This window comes from Accipiter gentilis, chromosome 10 (assembly GCF_929443795.1).
Source record: "Accipiter gentilis chromosome 10, bAccGen1.1, whole genome shotgun sequence".
Classification (NCBI taxonomy): domain Eukaryota; kingdom Metazoa; phylum Chordata; class Aves; order Accipitriformes; family Accipitridae; genus Astur; species Astur gentilis.
This window is the reverse complement of record NC_064889.1, coordinates 37365432-37387782: the sequence shown is the minus strand read 5'-3', so window position 1 is coordinate 37387782 and position 22351 is coordinate 37365432. Positions and strand designations below refer to the sequence as shown.

The 22351-nt window shown below is 36.9% G+C and overlaps 1 protein-coding gene across 2 annotated transcripts in view; it reads left to right on the top strand.

The window, feature by feature from the left end:
- The window catches only part of PRKCA (protein kinase C alpha), a 161371-nt gene that overhangs the window by 93856 nt on the left and 45164 nt on the right, over window positions 1-22351 (top strand). For both annotated transcript variants that reach the window (XM_049811642.1, XM_049811641.1), the window contains exons 4-8: window positions 5972-6083; window positions 6816-6944; window positions 18200-18356; window positions 18455-18589; window positions 19337-19433. In XM_049811642.1, coding sequence (XP_049667599.1) covers window positions 5972-6083; window positions 6816-6944; window positions 18200-18356; window positions 18455-18589; window positions 19337-19433 — 630 coding nt within the window. The remainder of the gene's footprint in view (window positions 1-5971; window positions 6084-6815; window positions 6945-18199; window positions 18357-18454; window positions 18590-19336; window positions 19434-22351) is intronic.

The following is a 22351-nucleotide window of genomic DNA, read 5'->3' as shown; positions in this document are numbered from 1 at the left end:
CCATGGAAATCACCAATCAATATTTTTGTTATCTCAATAGGAAAATAAATAATGAACAGAAGAAAGTCACTCAAGCAGACATGGCATCTGAATGGGGTCTTAGATATTGTAGTCGCTGTTTGGAAGGTGTTTAGAAAAGCTGGAGTCTGAAGACTTTCATATATGAAATGGAAGTTTGCCTGAGGACAGCGTGGGATGAATGTGGGATTTGGCTCCGTACAGAGAAAAACATGCTAGATTCTTCTTAAATATGTTTTATTAACTTGGTATTCGCTTGGGGAAGTTAAAGCTGTTTTAAGTAAAATATATGCGGTACAAATTGCAATGGTTTCATTGATCTGTTAGAGCAGCGTTCCTTACGATCCATACTTTAAAGACTTTTGGAAGGGGACAAAGAAAGATGTAGGATTCAGTGTTTCTATCGCAGTTGGAAATGTTCAAAGGTTGTGTATTAATGTGAGGAAAATAGACTTGCCAGTCTTCTCGGGCTTTTCTATTGGTAAAGAGGACCGGTGATCTCTTATCACAATTTGTATGTGGTTTTGCATATATTTAATGTATTGTCTCCCCTTCTGTTTTCAGTAGACATTTGAACAGTTAGTACCACAATTTACGCCACTGAGGTTCAGGAATTATTTTTTTCTTTTGTTTAAGTGAAGTAATTTGGGATGTTTTAAGCTTATTTTTCCTTTTCACCTTTTAAACTAGTAAATATATAATTTGTAAGTGTTTTGTTGGGGATGAAAAACAATCCTGTGGCTCTGTCATGGAGGTAGGAAACAGAAAAGTGGGTACATTTGCATTTATTTACACAAAATTGTTCTTTGTTGTTGTAAGCCCTGATGCAACCTTAGGACCTTATGGGTCATCTGCTGCAGAACTCCTTTAAGTTATTTTTGTAATGGAAAATACAATTTTCCGTTTCTCCCAAAATATTTTTACACTCGCATTTTTGCATTTTCTGCTTCTTAATGATCACAAAAATAGCAGTTCAGATACGGAAAAAAAACCTTTCACCAGCCGTAGGCCATTTTAAAAAAAAGAATTAATCTTATATCCTGCCTAACACCTTGTTAACGTATGTGTGCTGGTATTAATGACTGACAACAGTCATTTTTTCCTCCAGCCTTGATCACTAGTACAGACTCTGGCACTGACAGATCTGCTTGCAGTGTTGATTTAAATTCCATCCAAAAATCTCACCAGTTCTTGCTGTGTAACCTAGAAGATGCCGAATTAAAGACAATATGGGTATAGTTTCAGAGGTTTTGGTCTTAGATACATGGTTCTGGTTATTGATACTAGTTACACAGTTATTCATACTATCAAGATGCATACTATGAAAAGGCTTTAACAACTAATAATACGATGCTGCTTTGTATATAAAATTTCCACTGATGCAACCTCACACGAAGTGGGTTTTGTATATTTTATACTTGAAAGCAATGTGATGATTTCATGCCTGCAAAATTATAGTTGGTTCAGTGTTGCTATCAAGGGGAATAAATTCTAATCAAAAGGGAGCTTTTAGAAAGAATTCAGAAATATAGTGCTCATAAGCTGTTTTGTAATGTGTTAAAGCACAGTTTGACACGTGCTGCTGGTTAACCGTGCGCTTTCAATTATTGCACACCCCTCTCTTTGATCCAGGAAAATTATGGAATGATTTCTCGCAGGGGGGTGCTTTCCATTGCTGGAAATGGATTCATTTGTGCTAAACAAAGAAAGAAGGCAGGGATGGTGGCAATACTGCTGCAGGGGGGGCAAAAATGTAGTTCAATGGCAGTGCATTGATTGAGAAAGTGTGGTTTTGGTGAGATGCCTCCGTGTTCTTCTGCTTCCCTCTGCTGGAGCGTGGCTGGGTTCCTGCCTGTCTCCCAGCCAGGCTTCGGCGCAAATCCGAACCCCTTTTAGCTGAGCCAAAGCTGTCTGTTCGGGCAAGTCACTCCTGCAAACTCATGTATTTATTTTTTAAAGGTTTCAGCTCCGTTTTGTGGGTTTTTTCAACAGGTCCACATAGTGCAAGTCTGTGTAGAACACACGTGTCCTGGTCAGCGCGGTTCGGTGGCTGCCTATCTCTGTATAAGCGTGTCTGAGCTTTGAGACTACGCAATAATATTTTGATTTTGTCAGAGCTTTATGGGGTGTAGATGCCAGGTTGCTATTCATCTTTATAGGGATGCTGCACCCGTGTATGTCATTACAGGCTCTGAAACTCCAGTCTATTGTACTGCGGTTGAATTGCAGAGCACTGGCTAGATTTCTGCCAATTTAAAGGTTTTTCAAAGACAAATATTTAAATGTCTGTGATATTGATTGCCCAGAGTTTCCTCTCCCATTTAATTATACTATATTGCATTCAGTTGTACTTACAAAAATGGGGGGTTGTCTTAATAATAGCAGAGAATTCACTTTTTAGCATGAAAATAACATGAATTTTAATAGACCGTATCATTCATCACCGCTTAACAAGTGCTTTCCCATTGCCACTTTCCCTCTTCATAATTTTGATGGATTTTGGAAACAGAAGTGGGTTTTCCCTTTAGAGTTTCACAATTAATCTATGCCAAGTTTAGTGCAAAGTTCAATTCTCTTGCAAATAGCAGCCATTATTTGGCAGTTCATCTGTCATATCCTGGCTTGGCTCCCTGTGTTTACTATGAAATATGACTGCCAGCTATGCTTTGGGAATTATTGAAAGTTTACATTGATTAAAAGGGGATATTTGAAGAAAATTTACAGGGGCTTACGTCTAACTCAGTAGTTTACCTCTAGCTGAAAAATACTAAAGACGATGCTATTTCCTCAATAATGCGTATAAGTCACTTAATGCATATTTAACATTGGGAAGTATTAAACTGTGTTAACAACTATGGAGTTAATTGCTGTTAATAATATAAGTAATTAGTACTGGCAATGTAGTAACTATTACTAATACAGTTACTTATAATTAAAGTGTAAACTATAGATTCAAGGGTAGTTCTAAGTGCATGAGAAGCCTGTGTTAATATAGGGAATAAGATAAAAAGCTTTTATCATCTAATATGGGTGTATAGAGATCTCCTGGCTTTCTCTATATGTTCTAAGACTAGCTTGCAAAATAACAATGTTTTATATACTTCAGTTTACCAAAAATAAAAAAAGGCATAGGACTGATACAGAAAATAGAATTAAATACCGATGAAGAGTGCACTCTCTTGTTTATTAGCTTTTAAATATGTTATAGGTTCTTCTATTTAGTTCTGTCAAAGGGATTATAAAGGAGAGATTTCCTACCTGCAAAGTTTCCATTTGAGGTGTAGTTTTGGTACTGTTTTCCTTTGTCCTCTTTTTATATGCTCTGCCTGGAATAAGTGACTTCATATGTACATATAGAATAATAACTAATAATAGTCAGAACATACTTGCTGCTCTTTAAAAAAATTAATTCGTATTGAATTATTCATTTTAAACATCATACAGTAGGCATTTTCACACAATGTTAAAAAACTCACATTTATTATAGAAAGCAAATGATGATTCAAATTATATACGTTGAGTCACGCAGGGCCAAGTCCAAAGTTTGATCCAACTTGATTTATTTATTCAAGTGACTGGTTGTATTTCATTGTTTTATAAGAAAGCTTTTGCTGGTATTTTGTACTTACGTACAGTTAGGCGCAGGCTGCTTTGTAGTGAGCGCAGTACAATTGTCCTAACATGTCACAACATTTTTAAGCCACATACACACCCCTGCTTAACTTAATTACCATGTATATTCCACTGATTCGAATAGAATTATTTGGTAGTGGTTTTTATGTAATTTAAGCATAATACACCGGTTCAATGTATTTAGTAGACTTTCACTATAATAATTTTCCATAGTTCTTTCCCCTCTCTATCATTACTTTATACTCATAAATACCACTTATGTCAGATGTTAAATACAACTTCAAAAATCTGTTTATTCAGTGTCATTCTTAGAAGCTGTGGGGTTTGTCCTTCTCAGTAACAGATGTGCTTACCAAAGTAATGTTTAAGTGTATATATTTATAAGTCAACAAGTCCCCTTATGTCTTCAAAACAAAACAATTTAAGGAAGAATTAGCTTGGAAAATGTGTTTGAAATTGCTTGGGAGGCATATAGTCAGAGTCGATCCATCAGATAACCCTTCAGTAAAGCAATGTTCCCATGACCCTGCACCACAAGACCCGTTTGCTGTATCTTTAATAAATAACGAAACAGATGTTCTCTGGAGCATTAAATGACATTCCATTTAGATTAACTGTGTTTACAAAATAAATATGGTTGTTAGCAGTTTGCATTTCATATCTTAGGCTGTATAACAAACAGAACTATTGAAATAGTCTCAATTTGAATTCTTAATGTAAAGGCTTTACTTGTTATCCTGGATACTATATGATTTCTATCTGTGCAGTGAAAACTGGTGGTTATAGTTTCATCATAAAACTTAGACTCGGTACCAAAAACAATTCACACAAAGAATGCTTACCAAAGCATGGCATGGCAAAATATTAAATTTTGAAGGCAAGATTTTGCCTTCTCATAGTTGTATTTTTATGATAATTACTATTAGAAGTCCCTGAAGTTCTTGAGAAAGCACTTATACTAGAGGAATCATTTATTTTTTAACAAAGAGCTAGCAGGTTTTCCATCTTGTATAACATGCTGTGTTTGCTCTTGATTTTTTGGACAGCTTTTATTGGCAGATGCAAGTTGAAAAGTTAGTTTATTTTTTTAAAATAATTTAATAATTCTTATCTAATATAAAGGTATATTAATATAAAATGTAAACAGAAGGAAAATGTTTTGATGTCTCATTTTGTAGTTTATTTTTGTTAAGGATGTTTTAATGCATGAAAGACTTGACATTTTATAATTTCCATGGTCTTTCCGTAAAGAATGTTAGCAAGAATTGATTTCAAACCCCAATGTATTTTTTAATGAAGAAGAATTACTGCTCTTCTCAACTTCTGATCAAGATTGTGCAGTGATAGTTTTGACTAAAATGCAGTTGGGGCTGGAAGTGATCATAAAGGATATCAAAATATAGATGATATGCATAGAAGTATAAGGCTAGCACACTATTTTGGCAATGCACATCTCCAAGTGTTGGGACTGGGGCTTTGTATATGTGGAATGAGCCTGACGTGGGTGAACATATCGAAGATGTGATTTCGTCCTTTTATATAAATGTTCTTGGTTTTCCAAAGGACACCTCTACCCCTAGAGAACAGCAAATGTATTTGGATGTGTCATACATTTAAGTGATTTGGGTGTATTCCCTTTCACTGGTCCTAAATTAGAAACCATTTCCAAGCTGCTGGTGGCCTTAAAATGTCCTCACTATAAGTTTCTCTGTTGGAAAATCAGATGGGAATAGCAGTCAAAAATATTTACTATGTGCCAATTTAGAATTTGTTCACTTTCATTTAAAATAATATAGATTGTAAATTTGCAACATTCCAAGATGATCCCATCTTTAAGATCCTGATTTTACAGTCATTTGACTGTGTTTCAGATTAGTCCCTTAACAGTTACTTCCCTCCTCTCCTGCTATATTTCGTGTCATCATCTCAGAATGGTGATGATAACAGACTGTAAACAAGCAGACAGTATATGACACTTTAGCCGCAGGCTGGATGCCGTCACTATACTTTATGTATAGGTACAGTCAGTAAATGGAAGTTTTAGTGTAGATGAATCACAGGAACAAGACTGTGTTCTCTGAGCTGGCATAGTCTTTCTTGCAACACCAAAACAAAGGAAAACTAGGAACAAGGCCCATGTACCTGCACCAGTGTAGGTTCCAGTCACTATAAGGGCTGTGAATAAGCTACGTGCTGGAATACATTTTTCCATAACATAAGCTGCAGAGCTGGAAAGTTTTTGGTATTTGAAGTAATATATTAAAGGTGTGTCAATTTTATTTTTTATGACTTGAGAATCTCTTTCTGTTTTTTCCTCCAGGATCCCAGAAGCAAGCACAAATTTAAGATCCACACATATGGGAGCCCAACCTTTTGTGACCATTGTGGGTCACTGCTTTATGGGCTTCTGCACCAAGGGATGAAATGTGACAGTAAGTGAAGTTTTTCTATATTACCACAAGGGTATTTTGGAAAGTAAGCGGAAACACTGGGTAACAGCTTCTTACTTCTTTTCAGTGGAAAATACCATTTCAAATGTCAGCTATTTATAGTACTGTTATATTTCAAGTGGATATTTCAGTACTATAATAATATACTAATGAAAATCACCTCTGCTGCTGAGAACATGGTGTATTCAATTTGTGGCTGAAGAGCTTTTGCCATGGCAGTTTTGAGAAAGCCTCTTTTTGGACTGGGCAGTTGAATGCACTGTTGAAGATTGAAATTTCAGTTCAGTTGGTAGCCAAGGTCCAATATTTTCCTTGTATTTCATTTGTCTTGAAAGACTCCTGCTAGAAAAATCTAATAATCAATTTAAACCTAATTCCCTTCATTGCTAATGCTGGTACGAATGCTCTGTTTTCTTAGCCATATACCCAACAAGTCTTTTTACTCCATTTTCACTTTTTTATCCTCACACTTCATTAATGATACCTTTGTGTTTCTGAAGGAGATTATCTTATCCTCCATTTCATTCACTGTGTACAAAATGTATTGTAAGGTAGAAACTAGCCATGTCTTTCAGTTGAAAAACATCCACCTGTAATCTGAAAGTCTTGCCAACAGTTAAGCATTGTAATCTTAACTTTCACTTTGCTCAGTGTTTGCAGTGTAATCATATTATTAGCTTCTCATAGCTGTCTGAACCATTTTTATATCCACAGCCTGTGATATGAATGTCCACAAGCAATGTGTAATAAACGTCCCAAGCCTCTGTGGCATGGATCACACAGAGAAAAGAGGAAGGATTTATCTGAAAGCTGAAGTCACTGGTGACAAACTGGAAGTAATAGGTAACAATTAATTTGGGAAGTTTGCAGGTTTTGTAAATGTACAATATACACTGTGGGTTTATGTACCTTGGTCAAATCTTTGTGTATGAAAGCCAGTGGTGGAGTATTTCCCTTCAGAAGTGTGAGGATTTCATTCAACATGTCCTTGAATCAAGAAACTCGATAAACTGGCGTTCATAAAAACAAATAGAAAAATGAAAGCTGTAGTAATAGCTTTAAAAACTCAGGAATATTATTTAGAAAATCACTGTAATGTCAGTTTTTCATGTAGAAGGCAGCCCAGTGGGATAGCTAGCTGTTCAGGAGGTTAGCCGTCATCAACAGAAGAAATACTTTAAACTTTCATGAGCACGCGCACACCCCCACGCACCCCCACTGACCCATTCCAAGTCTGAAGTTGCAGAAAAAAATCTGGAAAATGTATTTTGCAAGTTCCAGGACTGTTTTGCCCCCCTAAATAGACATGTGGCAGGTTGTTTAACTCCAGCAGAACTTCCTTGCGCTGTATCAGAGAGTGGAGTTTATCGCTGAGGATCTGCATAAGAATTTGTATTTTACAGCATGTTATATTTGTTCTGTATGTGCTTTCTTTTTTAGCTGGGGTCAGCTGATAATTATTGTATCTGATGTCCGAAGTGTAAAGTTGGTAGTGAACTTTATTGTTGATTTCTCCTTTCTGTTGGAGGCAAATATGCAAAAAATGTTCTTTGCCAATCAGATTGCAGTGTATTTACTCCAAGGGAAAGCACAGGGCAGGAATTGGGATGGACAGAAGTGAAGTAAGGGAAAGAATAACAGAAAATTTTGTTCATGGGTTTTTTTATAGGTAGAGGCAAGTCTGTAAAACAAATTAAATTCTAAAAGAAGGTCCCGATTTTTTATGGCTCAAAAATTAAGGAAATTTTGAATATGTGCTATAGTAACTAGAACCAAAATAAGTATGATATAACATAGGAAATGGAGTAGAAGACAGTTGTAAAACAGATATTATCAGAAGCTTTTACCTCAGGAGAGTGTGTCATCACAGGTGACCAACACTGCTTCTTCAGTGAAGAAAAATTAAAGGCAACAAATCTTAATACATCACATTAGATGTACACTGATACATCTTTCAAATTGGTACTGCAAGAAACTGAATTCAGTGCCCACGCTATGAAACACAGAGAGGGTACAATGCTTTTATCGTTGCCTGTTTGGTGTTGCAAAATCGAATTAAATTCAAGGGCAAAGTTAGAGCAGGACAAAGTAGGAGATTTCTTAGACCATCTCAACTTCTGCCTTGGTTTCTTGAAGTAGTGATTGGGAACCTGTGGGTGTTGAGTGTTGTGTAATTCTTCAGCGTTGCTCAGTTGAGGGGCTAGAGCCTATTCCACACCAAAAGGATGTTCCTTCTACCTCTGCACTTCTTTGGGGAATGAGACCATACCCCTTGCAGTCAACATAAAGGAAATCAGACCATCATACTGAATTTTCGCAGCTTATAGAACCAGCAAACTTCCATCCTGGCACTGTATTCATTCACGGCTTTGTTTTTTCTAAACCCGAATACCTCCATATTTTCCTGTCAAACCTTGTAAAATGCATTGAAAAGGAGAAGCATGATAAAATTTAGTTAGAAAGGATCAGAACAGATCCCAAGTGATACTTAATTGTAGCTTAACTTTTCAAATAGCTTCCTGTCGACGTAGGAGGGGTAAATTTGTCCAAGGTACTGTCATTAACAGAAAGGTGATTTCACTAACTAGCGAGGCATTTCAAAGATGGTGATGCAGGTTCTAAAAGTAATTGTATCATGAGAAAGAACTAATCTGAAAATCATCCAGGTGACAAAATTTAGTATTTGCATTATTCTAGGCGACTTTTAATTTAGTATTTGCATTATTCTAGGCGACTTTTCAGCAAGGTTCTTAAATATGTCTTAAACTTTCTGCCATAATGCACATAATTTCACAAAAAACATGTACTTATTTTCTCATGATTCAGCAGGTTTAGAATGCTTTTAGAGGCACAAGTGTTTGTCACAAGTCTTTGTTGTACCGAGCCACTATAAAACAATTATACAAATAGGTATTCTTTTAGTTTACAATTTTATTTGAAAAGGTCTTGTCTGAGATATGAATATGGTAAAATTATTACAATATTTTGTAGGTTTTCTTCATAAGCTCTTTTTGCTGTGAGTGTACTTGGCAAATGCTGTTACTTTTGTGTTTATAAATAAAACATTCCCATCCCACAGTTAAGTAGGTTTCTGGACAACAAGAAAAATGTTTACTATAACCTTGTTATGTATATAACAATTATGGTGCTGCTGTTTTAGTTGAGGCTTGTCAGCATTTCCAAGCTTTCAGAAAATGTCTTTAAATAAAAATGACAGTTGCTCTGAGAATAAGCTGGGGGGGTTGGGGTTTTTTTTGGGTTTTTTGGTGTTTTTTTTTAAATAAAAAATACTGTACAGACTAAGCCCAGACCAGGTAAAGTTTCAGATACCTTTTGTGCATGTTTAACTGAAAAGAAAATTAGCAATTGTCAGTTAGTTCATAGACATATTGCTGTCCAAAAATCTTGAACTCCTTTTCTCCCAGTATGGCATTGCTTCTAAAATATTTACTGACAAAACCTTTGTTAGAATATACCGTTCCCAGAGCTGCCAAGCATCATACCACTGCCTTTAGCTTTGGGAAAGGAGGTGAATTAAATGTCCAGGAGGTGAATTAAATGTCCAGGAGGTTTAGGAACAGCAGGAAAAATAATCAATGACTGGCTGTTTGGTTTGAGCCTTTGCCTGCATCTTTTTCAAAGGAATTACCCTGTAGGTGTTGAACTCCTTCAGCTGAATTCCTCAGTATCTCTGCTCTGCATCCTGTTTTGGATATTAATTAGTTCCTGCTGATTCTTTCATAGCCAGCCTTGATTGCACGCTAAACATTTGTGCTGCTAAATGCAGGCACGCCACTCTGGTTGGCACCTTGCAAATACCTTCGATGGGCAACTCAACCACCCCAGTTCCAGCCAGGAAAGCTGATGGAGGATGCAGCGTGCTTAATGACGACTGCAAGATATATGGTCGTTTGGAGGACGCTGTTTAGTACATTGCAATTGTCTTTACTTCTGCGTAATTGCTTTTTTGTTTCCAAAAAAGGCCGCAGTACACCCTCACTTACTAAGTGTTTTTCCGGTAAAATATTGTAAATAGTACTGGGATTTTTTTTCCCAGTGAATACTAGGAAAGAGGCAAGGCAGAGTACTGCCAGATGGAGTTGGCCAGTGGTTCAGTCAGATTATCTAAAATATCTAAGTACTTTGGCATGTTTTGAATTGAACTAATGGTGGGAATGATTCAGTCCTATATGTAAACATACTTAATTCCGGTTTACTAGGTCAGATCTTCAATCTGGGTGCTTAAAGGTAGACATACTTCCCTTTCTGTGTGAATGCTAGAGATTCTGCAACGCTTTTTCACAAATAAGCGGGAATTTTATATTGGTGTACTTTGCCAAAACTTGCCATCTTCCCAGAGCTAGTCAATATGCCACATTCAGTGCTCATTTGTGTTGCGATTCTTAAATATCAAGGGGTTATTTTATAGCTACTAGCTTGAGAGTTGCATTGCATATTAATAATTTATTGCACTTGCAGTAAATCAACTTGGTAGTTTTCTTTTTACAGGAACTGTCTTGAATTGCTTTTTTCTGAAATCACTGGATTCATGACCCTTTCATAGGTTAGACCAGCTTCGAGATTTTGCTTTTAGGCATAGTTAAGTAGGTTTTGCTATTTTTAATCTATGCTTTTTGCACTGAATTTTCTTCCTCCTGATGTGCGTTAAAAGTTTTGTCACTGTTACATTTACTTGTTGACCCATCTTATAATTTGGGGCTCTTCTGAGTGAGTTTGTAGGTGGTTGCATCACAGGTTTGCATTTTTTATTTTATTTCTGAATTATTTTTATAGTGAATAAACAATAACCTTTGTGAGAAAATAACCCCATCTGGTACACCGACATATAAAAAGCTGCCACATTATTGGGATCCTGAACTGTGACCTATCAGTTGCTGGGAGCTGAATTTGACAGCCGCTGACAATAACGAACTGCCCTCCCGACACAGGCACCGATTTAGAGGCAGGGTGTTAGCGACTCGCTGTCAGCTAATACACCCTGCTGTTACATAAACGTTATTAAAAGATATATATACACAGCCCAGAGTTTTCAGGGGGTTTAAAGTGTATTTTTCTTAGCTGAAAGAATACAGAAAATCTGGGTTTATTCTTCAGCGAGGCTTCTGTTATTTAAAAGAAGAGGAAAGCCGGCAGTGATCTCTGCAGAGATGGGAGCACATAACAGGCTCTCCAACAATAATCTCCCTTGGAGTTCTGTACTCCCCACCGTATGTTTTTCAAATTATTTATGAATGTATGAGTGCTGAGCCACCCTATGGCACTGCATATTAATGTCTTGTCACACTGCTTGCTGTGGACTGCTGGGTTAAGGGCCTCTGCCCAAACAAGCTTGAGAGACGACTGGAGAATTTTGGCACATTTCTAGATTTTCATAAAAATTGTTTCCTTAAAAGACCCCACCACACACACACACACCCTAATAATTTTAGTTATGATTGTTTAGGTCAGTATTAGTGTCTGCCTTTGTTAGCATTAATTTCATGATGTTCTGCAACTGATTTTAAAAGGGAACATATATGGATATTCTGGCTGTTTGACCAGCTTTTAGCACCAAATACCTATAAAGTGATCCCAAATAATTACGTGCATGTGGGAGGCATTTTTAATGTCTCAAAGAACGTGAATCACATTTTTTATTTAAGTAATATCTTCTCTCTTTTCTGGCATTCCCAGGGTCTGCAGAGTTACTGCATTCTTTACAGAAAGAGCTGTGCCTTTAACAAATGCCAATCCCGGTAGCAACTGAATGCACCCCATTTCATTCATTAAATTAACTTTACCGTGAAGAAATAGGCAATGCATAGTATGTAAAAGAAACATTAGTTTTTCATAAATGGCCACCTGCATGCATATAAACTGTTTAACTACAATGCTCTGTATTTATCTGAGAATATAAACAGATAAGAATTAGAAATTTAATAGTCTGAATCCCTTTTCAGATGATTTGATACATCTTGTGTTAAGACTTATGTTTTATTAAGTAGCTGTCCTACCCAGTAGAACATATTTTTTCATGATGATAATTTTTATAATGGTAATCTTCTTTTACAAGTAAAATATGGTTGCTCCTATGAGACTTCCAGTTGAATTTAAAACCAGAGAACCTATTGGAGGCACAAGTACTTATCATTTAGCATTAGAGATGATGGTACATTTTTTGTTAGTGGGAGAGAATATCTCAATAAATACAGAGGAATGAAGTATCATGCAATGTTGGTTCATTTTTCATCTTGTTCTAGGAAGGAAATTAATCACCTGCTTCTTGTGTGTAAATCACCTGTGAAGTGCAGGCGTTCCAATCGTCTACATTCGTTACGTTGCCATCTTTCAGGATTCAGGAAATGGGATGTAGTGAGTAGGCACTGGTCTCAGGAGGGCTATTGAAAGAAATTTTAGTTGGGCAGGGGAGTAGTTAGGGAATAGAGAAAAGTCTCATATCAGAAAGCCCTTTTAGTGGCTGAAAACTGCATAGAAATCGGAAATTGTCTGAAAAGCAGGATTTGTTTTGGAGCCAGTTGTACATGTGAGTCACAAGCAGCTCCAGAAAGCAAGCGTTCAGTGAGAGTTTTAATAAAATCTTACAGTAAATCTTTAATGAAAGCTGAGCAGCTTTGGATTTTGCATATAGAGAGTACAAGTACACAACTTGGAAAAAAGGCTATTTGCAGTAATAGGTAAATCTTTTAAACTGTGATTAAGGGGAGAGCGGTAAGTTACTGGGGAGGAGGTTCCTTGGCTGGGAATAGAAGATCCTCTGTCACTCACCTAAGTCATCTGTAAACTGGGCAGATCACTGGAATCCATACCAGAATCTTCTTCAGGAAGTAATGAGAATTATGGAATAATTTACTAATGCTTTATTGTGGGAAGACAGAAACTGTACGATGTTTTGGAGCTAACGGTCTCCCTTTTCTTTCATTTTGCTGGATAGCTTGGCAGATGAGACCATTTGAGATCTGAAGTGTCTTCTACAAGCAGTTATTCGCATGCAGTTGAAAGATTTCTGCTCATCTAAGTTGCCTGTAGGGATTAAAAGGATTAGCAAGAAATGGTTGCTGTGATTAGTAAACTGTTTATGATCAACATTTGGGAATTCAGGAAAAAGGTAGCTGTGACTCACTTGAAAAGGAACTGAGTAAACTCATGCTGCTAATAATTCAGCTTTGTTATAGGGACAGAAACATTTATTTACTCATTCCCATGACTAAATTTATTTGCTGATATCACAAGAAGTTATAAATCCATAACTGTATATGGCTTGCGACTTTTGACCTATACAAGCTCATGGGAAAGGTTCCGGTTTTGTCATCCACTCTCTGAATTCCTCAGAATTCTGCCCGGATTTCTTCTCTTTATGTAAAATGTCGGTTGTTCTCTGCCAGCCCACTCTATCTTATTTAGATATTTATTTAAAGTACGAATACCTAAGAACCAGCTCTGTATTTGCTTATGTCTTTATACTATTCCTGGAAAAGTGGGCGTCCCAGTTCTAGGAATGGCTTCTGGATAGATATTGCTGGATTACAAGTAGCACATAATAGAACAGCGGTAGGACAGCCATCAGAAAGTCCGCATTTTCTGCTGACTAAACATTTATGATCCCTTCTTCATTAAAGATGAGGAGCAAAATGGTACACTTTTTTCTCTATGGTTGACAACTATTTCTGGTTTTTAGAATAAAAACCTGGGCAAGCTTGCATTTGTTAGAAAATTCAATCTATACTTCTCTTCACTGTCTTTTCATCTGTGTGCATTCTCAGTCCCTGTTAAGAGTCTAATCTGGATAAAATGTTAGGAAATTTAACTTTTACCAGCTACTTTACTCAATACAGAGGTCATTATCATGCTTAATAGTTATGACAGAAAACTGGCAGTAGTATTTTAGGTTTCTGTCCAAGTTATGCTCCAAGTGATGCTGAACTGTATCTCACTTCAACCATCTGTAAATTAGAGTAATATCTCTATCACAGGGTTGAGTTTAATTAACTAATAATTATAAAGCAGGATGAGATTGCTTGCTATCATTACAGCTGTAGCAGAATTCAGTCACAGTAAGTTGATTTATTTTCTTGGTGTTATTTTTCATTTAACTTTTTCTGTTTCAACTGCACACAAGAGATAGTGCCTCTGGTGGGGAGGGGAAATCTCTTCTTTTCATCAATCCTCCTATAGAAACCTGACCTATCCTCTTAAAAATAGGGTGCCCTTAAAGAGGTGGACCACTTAGATGCTAATTCTTTATAAGCACTATTTAGCACAAGTATCGTAATGCAGTTTCCTCAAGAAAAGAATTGCTAAGTCAGTTAAAAAAAAAAAGATGTCTAAGGATACTAATTATGCAGACAAAAGTACAAATGGGCCGGATATCTTAAAACAAGGAGTGAGGTAATGACTTCTTTGGCAGCCTGTATTTAGTATATGTTGCATCTTTCCTTCCCAATTAATCCTTGAGCTTCTCTTTTTCTTGTATTTAGAGGGCTTTTCTCTTTTTCTGTGTCTGTTGCAAAAGAAAGAAGTAGTCTTACACATGCTGCCACGTCCTCCTGCTGTCAGTGTTGTTTTCTAGGCTCGGCAGCATTTATCAAGGCTAATCGGTGATGCCTTTCTCCGGGGAGCTCTCCATAGCAGAGCCTCAGAGAATGGCTCTGCATCCACCCAGTCAATTTCTCAAAATTCTGCTTGGTTTCACACTGAGCATATCCAGGTAAAATTTAAACATAAAGGATTAGTCTGAAGACGCCGTGTTAAAATTAGGCAATTTTATTCAAGGAATTTTAACAAAAAGCTTCCTACTGTATGTTTCTGGGAAGCTGTAGAACACATAGAGAGTTCTGCTCCTCACTTATGCCAAACTACAGTATAGAAACAAAAATCAAAAAGTGGATTTCGAAGTAATAGTTCATGTGCCAAACCTGGCAGTGCAGTCACAAGTGCCATGCATGAGACAAAAAAAAAACCCCAACCCCCCAAACCCCCAAATATAGGATGAGACAGAGAACAATTCGCATTGAAGGCTGTCATTTCATCACTCACTTTATGTTTCTTAGTCCCTTTGGGATTGTAAATATTTAACTAAATTAAGTTGTTTAGTCTTGATGTTATTCCTCAGAAGTATTTGAAGATCACTTTTAGTGTGCTAAATTTTAATATTGGGTCATTTGGTTTTTTTCATGGGTTGAAAACAGAAATGGTTTTCCAGCTGACCACCGGGTGTGGAGATCCTCAAAGGGCAAACTCAGAGTAAATGAGAATGGAGGCAGTTTCTCTGGACCGAAAGCTCTCATTTTCCCAATTTCAAAGCCCTGTCAGCTTTACACAGGGATTGTGGAAAACTACAGATGAAACGCTCTGCAAAGAAGACGCTTGTTTCTGTTCTTTTAAAACACAGTGTATTTTTTCTGGTACAATTCTTTGAGTAATGTAGTTAGTGAATAGAATTAAATTTTATTTTAAAGTTTTAGCCCATAAGCATTTTCTGTCTCTCATTTTAGAAATACAAATTTAAGAAACCTAACTTAATCAGTATCAACTGTTGGTTCAAGTTAATGTGATTCTTTTCCAGCTATGATCTAATTTCCATAACTAATTTACATCAGGGTATCTGTTCTGCATGAGAATTCTCTTGACAAATAAACTAGTGTGTTCCAAATAAGTAGCTTGCATTCCTGTACTCTACCTTCTTTCTACAGCTATTTTGGACATAATGTACCAGTTATATCTGGTATTTCTCTCTTCCAACTTGTTCTACCACACCTAACACTCTCTCATTAAATAAACAGAGCGGGTCAAACTGTTTGAAATTACGTGTTTTCTGTGGCAGTGGCTGGTTCTTCACCCCAAAATTTTGCCTCTGCAGCTTGAATCATATGACACAATGGCTAAGTAGTAGATTTGCACTAAAGCACTATTAGCAGTTATGTTATTTGGAAGAACACAATCATTATGAACACTAAAACACTCTCTCCATCATGTAAAAGGAAAATGTCAGCCTAGAGCTAGTAACATCAATTTGTGAATCCACCTGGTGTATAGGAAATGGAACAGAACTGTTGTATGGTTTTGTAAATCACCTTCGGTGCTATGTTATAACGGGCGTATTGTCAACACCACAGTCTCATTTCACTGGCCTTAAGTAAAGCACAGCATTACCTGTCCTGCGCTTTACATTCATTGTCCATCTCTCTCTGTCTTACGGAAGCAGCAGTGCACAGTTGTCAATCCACCACAGCCCTGCCTGTATTTCTAAAGGGAGAACAAAGGACATTTTGAAAAGATGTACTTCAGCTGGTTTATACGTCATTAGACTGTTGCCCAAAAACTGTCCTCCTATTATTCTATAAATAATGAGTGTAAACAACACATTAAAATATCTGTGTTGCTTGGATGCCTTTCAACCTCCATGCTGGGAAATAACAGGTTGAAATCCTGGGAAGGTCTATAATTCTTGTCTGTAGTATGAAAATGCCATTTAAATCTGGGGGAAAAGGAGAAGAGTGCCATGAGCAAACAGTAACTATCTGTTGCTGAAGATGCTGACAGTATTTTTTTATTTTTTTTTGCATTGGCTCAGATTGAGTTCTTAAGTTCAAATTTTGGTAGGAAATGCTTTCCATCAAGAAATATTAGGTGACTTAAGGGTTGATCTTTCCTAAATTTCCTTTCAGATTTCTTCAGTTAGGCAGATAAACTAAAAAAGCCCTTCTGATGCTGACACTGTGAAAGCAGTAGCTGAGGGCACTGTCAATCCAGCATAATATCTCTAGTGACTCACTCTTAAGTGCTGGCCTGCCTTCATACCCTATGAACCATGTCACCCTCAAAGCTTCTTCTGATTTTCTTTCCAGGAACAATTCAAATCTTAAACTATGAATCTCACAAAAGAATTCCCGTATGAAAGCCGTTTTCTGTCCAAAACAAGCCCAGGGAATTACTGCTCCCAGTAGGTTTTGCAGCGCTCGGTTATGAGCTCTGAATTCCCCATCTCCAGCTTGATCCCTGCAGTTCATCACAGCATGACTGGTTTGGGTAGGATGGAGTTTCACAGCATAAGGAAAATTCACCTCTTCTTCTGAGGTTCAGCAAAAGCTGATGGCTGAATGCCGTTAACACAGAAAAAAACCTTACATGTCGTATAAATGTTACCCGGGCGTTATGCTGGTCCTGTACGAGAGGGAGGAGGTATTCTCTTTGCTCATCCACTGGAATACTCCACTCTCCTGCCGTGACTTCTGAACCGCTTAACAAACTCCAGAGCTGCCGCAGTAACCCCAGCCAGACTGAAACCCGAAAGCTGCCGAGACCCTGCTAAATGCCTTTGTAACCCACTTTTGCCGGCCCTGTTCCACGTAGGGATGTGGCCTTGCGGGGAATGGCACCTCGTGCAGATTGCTGACTATTCTTGTCTCTCTCCCCTCGGTGATTGGTAGCAACATGAGATATGTTAACTCACTTTATGTCTTCTTTTGACATTGTAAAAATAGAAGCTACATTAACATTTTTTGTGAAGCTGAAGTTAAACTTGTCTTCTCTGCACTTTTACTTCAGTTGCTGTCATGACATAATGCTTACAGCGATTCCACCTGACAACTAATGAACCATGAATCCGACGGAAGTTTAGTATTAGATACCTTCCAGTGAGGGATTGTATCAAATAACCTACCTTCTAAAATCTACTGTGATCAGCTATCGCCCTTATAGTATTTGGCTGATAGTCCTGTAGCGTTATAACCTAAGACTGATGCAGAAATAAAAGCACAACGAATTTCTACCCACTTAAAAATTTATAGTGATGGATTTGGACATTTAATCATTCCACTGCAGGAGAAGAGCTGCCTGGAAGCTGCATGTCATTTGTGAATTGCTCTTCTCTCCTGTCATTTCCCTGTACCGTTCTTATAAATATCGCTAAGTGCAACCTTACTTTACAACAAGTAGTTTCTTCCATGCCAAGTCTGACAAGTGGGTTTCACATCGGATTTATTTTTCAACGTGTTTCAATAGCTCTGGTTTGACATGTTATTGCTTTCTTAATGGTGATTTGTAATCCTATACAAATCAGCTGTGTTTTATATTGCCAGTGCGAGAAGCAAAAAACCTAATTCCCATGGATCCAAATGGACTTTCAGATCCTTATGTTAAACTGAAGCTCATCCCGGATCCTAAGAATGAAAGTAAACAAAAAACAAAAACCATCCGTTCGACTCTGAATCCAGACTGGAATGAGGCATTCACATTGTAAGTCTGAGGCCATTAAAAAATGTAGTATCTTTGTATGTATTGTATCGTTTATTTCAGTGTTGCATTGAAAATTCCTCTATTTCTCTCCTTTTTAGTAAATTAAAACCTACAGACAAAGATCGACGGTTGTCCGTAGAGGTCTGGGACTGGGATAGAACAACCAGAAATGATTTCATGGGATCTCTTTCATTTGGGGTGTCAGAGCTTATGAAAATGCCAGCCAGTGGATGGTAAGAGTTTCTGAAAAGAGAGAAGGAGAGAATATATCACAACTTGAAAACCAGTATTTTTCTTCACTATAATGTACCTTTTTTTGAGCTTTTCACTGTCTCTTGGGCTGTAAATTCACTGAAAATGCAACTAAACCTAGGAAAAATAGGCTATATATAACAAAGGAGGGTAATAAAAGGAATGCTTTTCTTTTGTGGTGTTCATGAAACTTCTGCTGGAGCCAGGAGCTGCTGCAAACTCAATTCTGTGTACATAGTCTTGTGATATGAATTTTATTTTTATCTCAAATATGATATATTCATTACTAAGTGTATCACGTTATATATAGCTCTGCAAATTCAAAGTACATGGGAACTGATTTTATAAAATGCCATCTTATTACCTACCAAGCTATGGGTAGAACTCATCACATCTTCTCAAAGAGCATATTTCATCAAAGATAATTGTTTAGGGCTATAGAAGTACTGGAGGCAAAGGTTCTTCAGGGTTGATGTCTCCCATTATATCGCAGGATGGGTGTGAAGAATTTCCTTGTCCATTAAACTGCCTTGGCAGGTAGTCTGGGATTAAAGATCTAATTTTAGGTTAAACATATTCTGTTTCTGGGTTTGCTTTAGATCTTTGAAAGCAGTTCTTTACATACCTGTGACATTGATACAAACCACACACCAACAACTAAATCAGATTTTAAATCTAACGGGAATAAAACTATAAAGTCACCATTTTTTTCTCCAACTGTTCCACAGGTACAAGCTGTTGAATCAAGAAGAAGGTGAATATTACAACGTTCCAATTCCAGATGCTGATGAAGATGGAAATGCAGAGCTCCGGCAGAAGTTTGAGGTGAGGATTAAACACAAATGGGTGCAACTATATAATGCATACATTTTTCAAGTTATTAAAAAACAAAAGCCTCTTAAAAGAGCTATATATATTAGAGTGCTACTATTTCTGTTGCCTGTGACAGCAGTATGTGCCTTTGGGTTTCTTGAAGATTGGACCAAATGGTTTAATTCAGTAGTGGTATCATTTTTCTGACAGTTCTGCTATGACACTTGTAAGTTGGTATTTTAAAATATTTTATGTCAAGTATATGTAATAATTTGAATGTCTTTTAATACTTGCTGCAAAATCTGCCAGATGCTATCACTAGTATCTACATTATTCGACAGATGCAATTCTCAGAAACAACAGTGTTTTAATACTTAGAATAGTTCACACTTTTTTTTCCCCTAAAGAAATTATTTACAATGCTAATTACTGATTATTTGGAGCCTCAAAATCTTTGTAGAAGACTGTCATTTGAAATTCTGGTATCTTTAACGTGGGTATGGAAGTTTCTAAGGATAAGAGGTATTGCTGGTTATGTACAGAAAAGAAACATTGAAGAAAAGCTATACTTTTCGCAGTCTTCCTGCCTTCTGTGGTGCAAATTGGAGTGGCTGGTAGTCACAAGCATGGTCTTACTGTGCCGTGCAAAGGAATTGTTTCTTAATGAACAGACTTAGCCAGCAACTCTGCCTCTTCTCAGAACTACGGCTGATATTACAGCAAAATACTTGCTGGACTTTAAACCCAGCAAGAGGAAAGGTATGGCTTGGGGAGGGAGGTGTTTCGCTAATGGCTGTACTGGCTTCAACTCATCTGACCTGACTACTCTTTCCAGCTGCATACACAACATTGAATTTGAAATATTCCAGTCTACAGTATTGTTTTCTTTTTTCTGCTTGAACACTTACAACTTTAGCCTAGCTGTTTATCCAAAAAGTAATTCATGTACCTATTGTGCATAAACAAACACTTACGCCTGTTCCTTTCAACCTGAAATGGCAATTTTTTATGTTCACCATCAGGCAGAATTCTACATTGTTATTATAAAAGATGGGTTAACCCAAGAAAGTGAGGAAAAACGGCACATGTTCAACTTTCAAGACAGAAAAAGAAAAGGTGCATCAATTTCTTCTGAACACATTTGGATCAGCTACCATACTTTTGTCTGCAGCATGAGCTATGATTTTTGTTATACATTTGAGAAATATTTGAAACTCCATTCCATTTTCCTTTCTTTACAATTGTGATCTGACCAGTGTGATTTTATTTTGCTGCACTAGGTCATTTTCTATTCAAGATCATATTTACCTTTTATCCTCCTTAGAAAGAATAGCTTCAAAAGTAATTATTTTCATCTCTACATGTCTCTGTGTAATATACAGAGTCTAGAATTGGGTGGATATGTGTATGTTGGTGATACAGGTATGGAAATCTACCCAGTTTTTCTCAGGACAGAGACAGCACAAAGACAAGTCACTAAAATTGTCTATTTAAAAATGTCAGTTATTATATGCAGTATGTTTGCATATTGAATTTATAGTCTCTTAGGTTTTTTTCTTAAGCCTACTGTGAATACATTGGTTGCAGAATGAAGAGTCAGGGTTTATCTGTGTCCTGCTATGAAGGGGAGTAGAAATCCTGAGAGGTTGCATGATGTAAAGCTGCTGGACTGGGTCCCAGAAATGGCAGCTTCACATAGGGTCAGCTCTGCCTCAGAAATAATTAGTCTGTCTCACAGTCTAATTAGTTCAGCTTCAGCACCGTGTATTTGAGGCTTTCCCTGTTCTGGAGGTAGCCTGGTTGATGCTATTTTAGTGGTCTGAATTAATCAAGGAAAGGGAATAGGTTTTCAGTGAACACACTGTCTCCAGGAATATCATTTACAGAGTTGGATAATGACCAGTTTTAAAACTCAGTGATGATATATGGGAATACTGGTAACCGAACAAAACGCGTAATTATAACTAGACCAAGGCTAGTATAATGCAGTATTACACGGTGAAAGGATTTAGGTTCAACCTCTTTCTCTCTCTCAAGGTTTACCAATATGAGAAGGAACAGAGGGAAGCAGCACCTTCCAAGTAATGTTTGTACTTAGTTTCAAGGGGAATTACTGTGATGGCTTGTAAAAATTAACAGCACAGATGTCTGGATGGTGGTATTTAACTTATTAGCTATTCTGGTATGGTGCATAAGTGGTGCTGACTCCGATCATCTTTTATGTTATTTTTCTTATGATTTGTATCTTGGCTTACATAGTCATTTTATTTTAGGTATCCTATACTAAGGAACAAGTAGATAGCACTGAGAAATATACTGCTATTTGTGATTTAATTACATCATCTAAATAAATATTTCCACTGTTCTGAAATCAGCTTTGAAACCTTACAGGAAGAAGATTGCAGATCTTGACTGCCATTTTACTAGGGGAGTGTATTTGTCAAGAAGATTAAGAATATAGATAGACCGAGAGGTCATACTGAGCTATCTTCTCATTTATGAGTTTATAGAAAAGAGTAACTGCAGAGTGCTTGCTAATCAAGTCTACATTTGTGGTGCTTGGTCTACTTTTCGATATATGACAGTGTGATTGATATCCAGGCTACATTGATTTAATTTTTGAGTACAAAATGACAACAATTTCTACAAAAGTATTGCATTACTAATATCAAATACTTAAAATGAATAATGGTGGTCTTCAGAGTAAAGAGCTATATACAAACCTAAGCTATGCAAGAATAGAGAAACTTTAGGATGAGAATTTCATTGCTTAATATTAAGAAAGAATAAGAGTATTTTCAGGTTATAAAAGATCAGAGAGCCGGCAGGTGTGAAATTTTTGAAACCAGTTTCTGGTCTTAAAAATAAAAAATAAAAATCTAAGGCATTCTTAAAACTGGCTTTGCCCTTTTGACTAAAGTTTAGAAATG